General features: G+C 38.5%; 1 protein-coding gene across 1 annotated transcript in view; it reads left to right on the plus strand.

Moving 5' to 3' along the window:
* Positions 1-10,000, plus strand: part of LOC143026318 (uncharacterized) — a 975,677-nt gene that overhangs the window by 480,479 nt on the left and 485,198 nt on the right. Inside the window, exon 2 of the mRNA XM_076186505.1 lies at positions 8,903-8,963. Within this exon, the coding sequence (XP_076042620.1) occupies positions 8,903-8,963 (61 nt within the window). The remainder of the gene's footprint in view (positions 1-8,902; positions 8,964-10,000) is intronic.

The raw sequence follows: 10,000 nt of genomic DNA on the forward strand, positions 1-10,000 counted from the left end.
AGATCGTTTTTGTGCTCATTCAAGCGTTTATTGAACCCTCGACCTGACTCACCGAAATAAGATGATGGACAACCGTTGCATGGAATACGGTAAATGACACTGAGATTATTACGCATATTATTATGTTTCTTAAATATTTTTCCTATTTTATTGGAAGATATTTTTGCTATATTTATTCCACCTTTTGACAAATAATCATCAATAGCTATGGTGTTTATAGAATTAGGGACAGAAATAAAATGAGACTTATCCTTTCCCGTGGTTCGGACGTTTGAGCCATCGTAGATCTTCTTGGCTTTCCTCGTTGTCCTGGTGATCAAACCTCCGGGGTATTTCAGCTTCCTAAAGGTATTCTTGATGTAAGTAAGTTCATCCTCTAGGAATTCTTCACTGCAGATACGAAAAGCTCTGAGAAAGAAACCTATTAGAACACCCGTTTTAACACGTCTGCTGTGTGCTGAAAAATAATGGACAAAGTCGTCCCTATTGGTGGGTTTCCTGTACACCGAGAAACTTACCTGTTGAGAACCTCTGTGTATCAACGTGTCTAAAAATGGTAAATTACACTCTTTTTCTAGTTCAACTGTGAATTGAATGTCTTTATTCACAGCGTTGAGTCTTCTCAACTTATTTTCTATATTAGTTCTTTTCGGCATCACCACGATTATGTCATCCACGTACCTTAACCAAGTGGTACCTCTTCCCATGATGTTGATGTATTTGTCCATTTCTATTACTTCCATGAATAAACATGCCATGACAGCAGATAATGGACTCCCCATTGCGAGACCTCTAATCTGTTTAAATTCAATGTTGTTAAACATAAAATAACCAAATTTGACACACATTTGGTTATTTTATGTTTAACAACATTGAATTTAAACAGATTAGAGGTCTCGCAATGGGGAGTCCATTATCTGCTGTCATGGCATGTTTATTCATGGAAGTAATAGAAATGGACAAATACATCAACATCATGGGAAGAGGTACCACTTGGTTAAGGTACGTGGATGACATAATCGTGGTGATGCCGAAAAGAACTAATATAGAAAATAAGTTGAGAAGACTCAACGCTGTGAATAAAGACATTCAATTCACAGTTGAACTAGAAAAAGAGTGTAATTTACCATTTTTAGACACGTTGATACACAGAGGTTCTCAACAGGTAAGTTTCTCGGTGTACAGGAAACCCACCAATAGGGACGACTTTGTCCATTATTTTTCAGCACACAGCAGACGTGTTAAAACGGGTGTTCTAATAGGTTTCTTTCTCAGAGCTTTTCGTATCTGCAGTGAAGAATTCCTAGAGGATGAACTTACTTACATCAAGAATACCTTTAGGAAGCTGAAATACCCCGGAGGTTTGATCACCAGGACAACGAGGAAAGCCAAGAAGATCTACGATGGCTCAAACGTCCGAACCACGGGAAAGGATAAGTCTCATTTTATTTCTGTCCCTAATTCTATAAACACCATAGCTATTGATGATTATTTGTCAAAAGGTGGAATAAATATAGCAAAAATATCTTCCAATAAAATAGGAAAAATATTTAAGAAACATAATAATATGCGTAATAATCTCAGTGTCATTTACCGTATTCCATGCAACGGTTGTCCATCATCTTATTTCGGTGAGTCAGGTCGAGGGTTCAATAAACGCTTGAATGAGCACAAAAACGATCTCAGGGCTCATAGAACATCTAACTCCCTGGTTCGTCACCTGGACAAATGTGGACATCTACCTGATTGGAACAACGCAGAAATTCTACACGAGGGATTTGAGAAGAAAATGAGAAAAACTGTGGAAGCTGCACATATCGCCGCCAACAAGAACAACAACGACAGAGACGGATTTAAATGCCTCTCGAAAGCAGCAAGTGTCCTAATAATTAAATCGTTAGCCAAAGGGAAAACATGACGCTCATACCTTGGCGGGTTCCCTCTCACTACGAGTATAAGAATTGTGATCCGTTTGTAATGCTGTAGTCCTCTGAAGAAGACCAAGTTGGTCGCAACGTTAGGGCAATAAACTCTATTCCTAACACATCTTCGTTTGCCCTTCCCCACCCACATTCTCTCTCATTTGTCTGAAATAATCTTAAATATATATATATATATATAATCATGACGCTGACACTGGAATCCTCGTGTACCCACTTGCGCCTCATGACGTCCACGTAGGCACATCGTACCGAAGTGGGCAGAAACATCAACAAGAAATTGACTACTAAGGTTACACATAAATCTTAAGTATTTATTTACGCGAATAAGTAACAATTTACACAACTTTGTATAATCTTTCAATGAAATTAATTACAAAAGTTATGTTGGTTTCATTTGTATGTAATTTCAAAATAGGTCACTAAATTACTTTTAAACCGATCTTGCTCTGAACTCGGCTCAAGTTGAAAATAAATTTTGAGACTCCAGCTCCTTGAGAAAAATACATGCAGAAACGTATACATATATGCATACATATGCATATCTACAAACGTATACATACATACACAAACACATACACATACATATGCATATACATTGAGCAAGAAACTCCAGAAACAGTCACGTTATTTCTCTTTTCTGTATTCTTTAGACTTTAATAAAGACATGGTTTTACCTTAGGGAGATAGGGAATTGTGATGTTACAAGAATAATATTCATAGATTAGAATAACTATGTACATGGTTTGGTACATACACGTGTACACACACACACACACACACACACACACACACACACACACACACACACACACACACACACACACACACACACACACACACACACACACACACAAACACACAAACACAATTCATGGATATCAGATGAGGGTTTTTCTTATTTTCTTCTTGGCAAGACTGTTACCTCTGCTGTCTGCAAACTCTTACGAGATGATCGTTTTTAGTATGCAGTTAATATACGAAAGCTTCGGCACTGGAATCTATAATTTCCGGAGATGTGGCGCAATTGTATGATTGTGTCTGTCAAGAGCAAAGAAAGAGAACGAAAAAGGAGAGGAGAGAGAGAGACAGAGAGAGAGAGAGAGAAAGATAGAGAGAGAGAGACAGAGAGAGAGAGAGAGAGAGAGAGAGAGAGAGAGAGAGAGAGAGAGAGAGAGAGAGAGAGAGAGAGAGAGAGAGAGAGAGAGAGAGAGAGAGAGAGAGAGAGAGAGAGAGAGAGAGAGAGAGAGAGAGAGAGAGAGAGAGAGAGAGAGAGAGAGAGAGAGAGAGAGAGAGGGTGGGTAGATAGGGCAGAGGGAGAGATAGAAAGAGAGGAAGAGGGGGTGAGAGGGAGAGAAGAAGAGAAAGAGGAGAGAAAGAGAGGGGAGGATTGTGTGTGTGAGGGAATGAGGTAGGGAGAACGGTAGGCAAGAAGAGAGGGAGATGGAAAGGGATTAAAGAGGAATTTTAAAACGGGACAGGGAGGCAAAGAATCCTTCAAGAATACAAACAGACAGAGACGTTTCTGTAGGGAGAAAGAATCCAGACAAATTGGCAAACGAACAAGCAAGGAGACAGCCAGACAGTCAGACATGCAAACATGCAGATAGGCACATCAATGAAGACTTAAACAGACTGTTAACCAGAGTGACGTAGGTGGAAGGAAAATAGAAACAAGGAACCGAGCAGAAGAGCGAAAAGAAAAGGGAAATAAACGAAACGTTCTGGTTCACACGTCTCCAACGCGGGGAATTGTCCATAGTTGCTCCGAAAAGCTTTGTTCCAATAATACACTCAAGCTAGCCAATATCCAGAATTCTCCTCGCCATCCAAAGAAACTCATTGGACATAGGGACCTGCAGCTACCACGAGAGGGTCAAGATCACTCCAAAACTCGAGGTCCCTGTTCTTGTTGTTTTTTCTTCGATCATTATTGTGCTTTACTACAGGCGAGCACGGGAGGAAAACCGAACGTTGCGGCAGTTTCCCCAAAGACACGGCGACTGCAGATGGTCTCGGCCAATGCTAAGTAGATTTCGCTCCAAAAGAGCAAAAGAAAGCCGGTAATGACTAGACTCCACTTCCTTTTACGGGCTATTGGTGGTTGCCAAGAACAGGTTTTTTTCAAGGTCCTTCTTTTGGCCAGGTTAGTGCTTGAGTATGACTGTTCATATGCATATGTGTATGTGTGTGTATGTGTTTAGGTGTGCATATGCTTCTACACATGTGGGAATTCCTGTATATTCGTCATAATTATCGTCAAAGAATATTATTCAGCAGATGGTCTAATATGAGTCGAAACTAGGTTTCCATTGATTAAATTCCGTTTGGTCCCTTACGTAATTCAATATGAATAAAATGATATAATTTTAAGGTAACAAACATGTTTGAAATTTTAAAGTTAAAAGTTACGGGAGAAATCTTATTCCGTATCATGAGAAATAGAAAAATGAGTGTACAGGGAAGACAGATTTATACGTTTTTCTAGGAATAAAAGTACTGGAAGAACGGGGAAGGTAAAAGGTTTGGGTTAGCAAGTACGTATTCCGTGCACTGGTTAAAGGCAGGTTTTCTAAAACTTCATTTCCTCCAAAGTTTCTGCCACGAGCATTGTTTATATCAACAAAAAGTTTTGTCAGAAAACATTTGACGGGAGGGAGAAAGAGTTTACTAAATATATTGTTGCGATACTAGAAAGATGAACGAATAATAAACGAAAATTGAAATTATGTACAGTGGATCATTGCTTATCGAATTTAATCTGTTTTGTAACTCCGTTCTTAAAACGAAATGTCGCTAACCGAAATAATTATGATAGACGCTCCAAATCACTACCGAGCCGGTGGGATTGTGTGCACAGGCGTATGCGTCTGCTCGTTCGTATCGCTCGTTAAGAAAGACAAAAACTGTTCATGAAACTTATTTGTTAACAAATTTGTTCGTTAAACGGGTCGTTCGTTAAACGGGTCGTTCGTTATCCAAGGTTCATTCGTTATCTGAGGTTCATTCGTTATCCGAGATACATTCGTTATCCGAGATACATTCGTTATCCGAGGTATATTCGTTATCCGAGGTTCATTCGTTATCCGAGATTCATTCGTTATCCGAGGTTCATTCGTTATCCGAGGTTCATTCATTATCCGAGGTTCCTTCGTTATGCGAGGTTCATTCGTTATCCGAGGTACATTCGTTATCCAAGGTTCATTCGTTATGCGAGGTTCATTCGTTATCCGAGGTACATTCGTTATCCAAGGTTCATTCGTTATACGAGGTTCATTCGTTATACGAGGTACAACTGCATTTTGGGCGTAAGGGAGCACTGTAGGTGTTGCCATGTTCACCTTGGTTCTTGATGTTGAGGAACGTGCGTGGAGACGTGACAGAGACTGATCTTGTAGGAATGCGAACGTCCAATTCTTACCCGTGGTCTGTCAGTTCCAAGCAAATATATTGTCCATTGTTAAGTATTCAGTGTGTTTGTATACAAACATTGTCTCACAATAAAAGCGTTTTTCTGTGAACAATATGGAATCTATACGGAAACAACGAGATATGTATATGCATAATTCAATGTATCTTGAGCCAGATTTATAGGATTGCAATAAGAGTATGTTGCATATATATTAGAATATTGAACAAAGGAAAGAAGATTTTTTTATATCACGTGATACAAGTTACTATATAGGCAGCAAGGAACCAAAAAATTATAATGTAAACTTAGATGTAAATTTGAAATAGATGTAAATATATTGACAAAAGAAACCCAAAGTAAAAGTAAGAGTACGAACAGCTCTTTAAGATCAAAGGTACTCGGGGGTGGGGGTGGGGGGTGTATGGGGTGTTGGGGGAAGATTAAATGTAAATGACGTAATGGAAGAAACGACAATCTTTACTAATCTGCTTACAGTCAACGCTAAGGTCACAATGGAAACAGATGAAAATTAAAAATGATTGTAAAACAATTATGATAAAAATTGGAACTGGAGTCATGTATAAAAAAATCTATTTCAGCGTAAAAACAAGAAGAAATTGAAGTGCAATGTATTGGAAATGGGCAAAGGTACAAAGAAGTTATCTTTGTTTTAATTAATAGTAAAAGAGACAATTACATACATACATATACCAAGGCTTTTTCCCCCTTACAAGGGAGGTAGCCAAAATGGAAAAGGCATAAAATCATTCCCACCCATTCCATCCCTGAATACACTCCACACCCTTCAACCCTCCCTCCTATCTTAGCACCTCCTCAAGTAATTGTCTCTTTTACTTTTTTTTTAAGTAAAAGAGACAATTGAAGAAAATGGGGAAAAAGGCCAGGACGTAATGGTCACAGATTATTGATTAACCAATAAGCTCCTTTACATGATATTTGGTGAGACATATAAAAGCTAGAAAAAATAACAATAACGTTTTATGTCAAGGACAAAATTACTAAAAAATACAGAACTAGTGTTCCTCACATAAAAAAAAAAAAGAAAGAAAGAAAGAAAGAAAGAAAGGTCCTCAGCCAAGCAGACAGACCATATAAAGAAAGAACAGGGATTCTCCTTATTAGAAAAAAGAAGAGTTCCATCAAAGTAGTGTGTAGATTAATGTACGGCGTAGACAAATTGACAAAAATATCACATTGTTTGGGATGGAAGAGTGACAAGATATCTTTGGAGAAGAAAGAAAAAATAGTGTCTTAAACTGTCTAGGGAACAGCTTTCTGTATAGGTATACAAACTTTTGGAATAACTTAAAAGAGGAACGAGTCTAATAAAACACAAACTATATAAAAATAGACAAAGTATAACAAGTGTAACTGTTCCCTTTAAACCACAAAGATAAAGGGGTGATTGCATACACCATACACAAATGATCAACATATACATGTATCTAGAGAAGTCTTTATGTCTATATATAAGATTCTATGATGTCCGTCCGTCAAACACTCATAAATTAGAACCAGTCTTAAGATTGCAACTTGCCAAGGTTAACGCAAAATTTATGTTACCATAGCATGCACACGCACACGCACACGCACACAAACATACACAAACACACACACACACACACACACACACACACACACACACACACACACACACACACACACACACACACACACACACACACACACACACATACACACACACACACACACACACACACACACACACACACACACGCACACACACACACACACACACACACACACACACACACACACACACACACACACACACACACACACACACACACACACACACACACACACACACACACACACACACACACACACACACACAGACAAACACAGCACTGGTCAGAAACGGCACGCCCGGCTGGGCCGGTGCTGTATCTGTGCCTGTGTATATGTGTATATAAGTGTATGTATATGGGTTCGTTTTACTATATGTGTGTGTATGTATGTTTGTATCCGTGTAATGTGTTCATGTTTACTCTGTATTTGTGTGCGTGTGTGGTGTGTGTGTGTGTGTGTGTGTGTGTGTGTGTGTGTGTGTGTGTGTGTGTGTGTGTGTGTATGTGTGTGTTTTATTGTTTCTAGCAGCCTTTCGCTTACTAGACAAAACGAGACTTGAACAATACTAAATACAATTATGATTCATTCCAGCTTTATCACGCGCCAGCGTGTTGAAAAAATCTGCTATTTTATATCTTACATAAACATCTACTGTACTGATTTGACATTAGCAGAACTGTTTAACAAATTCTATTAGAACACCATGGAATAAAGACAAACGTACGTACAAAGACCACAAAACCAAAGAAGGTCGACCTAAACTCGTCCTTTTATCAGGCGCGAAAATGTGTGTAGGAGACAAGTAACGAAGGGGGAAAAGGAGAAGAAAGAAATTAAGTTATACAGCAAAGATGGGATCAGATACTAAATTCTCCCGCCGCGAGAGTCATAAAGGGGAAGGGAACCTAAGCGATAGGGAAGGGGAACAATCGGAATATAAATACGAGAAGAGAAAGAGAAGGAGGGTAAACACAAATACAAGCATTTATATTCATCCTTCCTCCCCCCATGTGGCTGCTGCATTATCAAGAGACAGAAAGAAAACAGGTTTTCCATATTCCAAATATACTCAATATTGATGCTTGAAGAGTTTCATGATTTTTCTTATGTTTTACAAATACGTATACTGTACATATGGAAATAGATACCCATGTGCGTATACATCTACACATATATATCCATGTATATATTCCGAAGAGTAGTCAAGACACCAGAATGTTAGAGTATGTAAGAGAAGAAAGCACAGACCTTTGACATTCAGAAAGGAGGCTAGGTGGCAAACGGTACCGTGAAAAGACACGACTTCCTTGAGCGATCTTTCCGCGACCTAGCCCAGCCAGTTGACTCTTCCAGTTCCTCACTTCTCCTTGAGGCCTCCTGGTGACCTCAACTGGTGACCTCTTCATGTGTTGATCTACGATGGTGACCTCTCCATGTGTGTTCGCCTCCCTTGTTTAAAAACGCACAACCATCGCAAAAAACATCGTGGTTTTTGTTATGTTTTTACAGCTTGTGTCTTATGTTTTTTCTTTTACTTGGTTATATTTTTGTGTCTAATATAATCATTATGTTTCCCATGATCCTTCTAAGTTCACCTTTTTATCCTCTCATCTCAGTAGAAATATAATTTTCTCGGAGGCTAGAGAGATCAAAGTATGAGATGATTACTATTTTTTTTTTGCTGTCGCTTTCAATAGAATATACCTGAGAGAGAATCTCCTTCCACGTTTTACCTACGTACAAGCACATATGTGTGTGTGTGTGTGTGTGTGTGTGTGTGTTGAGTGTGTGTGTGTGTGTGTGTGTGTGTGTGTGTGTGTGTGTGTGTGTGTGTGTGTGTGTGTGTGTGTGTGTGTGTGTGTGTGTGTGCGTGTATGATCACTAGATTTTATAGAAGATATTAATTTTTACTAATATTCTGTTCTTAACTTTTCAGTTTTGGGTGGTTCAAGCAGCCATGATGCTGCTCATCGCTCTGCCTATCATAAATCCCGTTGGTGAGTACATACGCACATCATAGTTATCTTTTTCATTGCCAAGGTTATAAAGAAAATAGTCCAGATGAGCTAGAAAAAATAATAAGAAAATAAATAGAGGAACATAACACCAAAGGCATAAACAGCGTGGAGTCACTCGAACTTGTACACAAAACCTCTTCTAATATTCATAGACGGATGATGTACTGAATACTGTTGAATACATACGCATACACTACAATTGAAATGCACACAAGCACTTAAAACCAAGCATATTCACAAATACTTTTCTATATACACACACGCACGCACACACACACACACACACACACACACACACACACACACACACACACACACACACACACACACACACACACACACACACACACACACACACACACACACACACACACACACACACACACACACACACACACATATATATATATATATATATATTCATATGTATATATACACAGACGAATGCATAATAATGATAAATCCTAATAAAAAAACAGTTATACATAAGGATTGGTGACAATTTCTGTAAGAAATACTATAACTGAACCTACTCAGATCCAATACCACTGAGCCAGATAAAATCTTTCGTTTCAGCCAGACCCGAAACTCTAAAGATAGGTCATGAGGAGGAAGGGTACAGTGACTTTTTATCTATATTTTTGTTTTGCCAAACTCTCGAACTGCTAAATAGAACCATTGATTATGCTGAAAGTTACATGAGGGATAAAATTCACTGAATATGTTGGCAAAGTTAACCCCCATTGAGAGGCAACAAACAAGTCATCAATAACAGTTAGGTGCAAGGGGAATTTTCCTCCGTTGAAAGAAATCACTAGAGCGTAGATAGAATAATTATACAAGTCATGGGATGCAGGAAAAAAGTAAAGCACTGATAGTGCTTTTGGAAACTATGAACTAAAACACATCTGTTGGTGTAGATATAAGTGAAAAAAAAAAAAAAATGTGGTCAATACAACTGGGAAATTACAGTCCCCATCGATATTTTCTAGTATGATATTTGATGCATTTGATTA

The sequence above is a fragment of the Oratosquilla oratoria genome, chromosome 6 (assembly GCF_046742065.1).
Source record: "Oratosquilla oratoria isolate Oo_2021 chromosome 6, ASM4674206v1, whole genome shotgun sequence".
NCBI lineage: Eukaryota > Metazoa > Arthropoda > Malacostraca > Stomatopoda > Squillidae > Oratosquilla > Oratosquilla oratoria.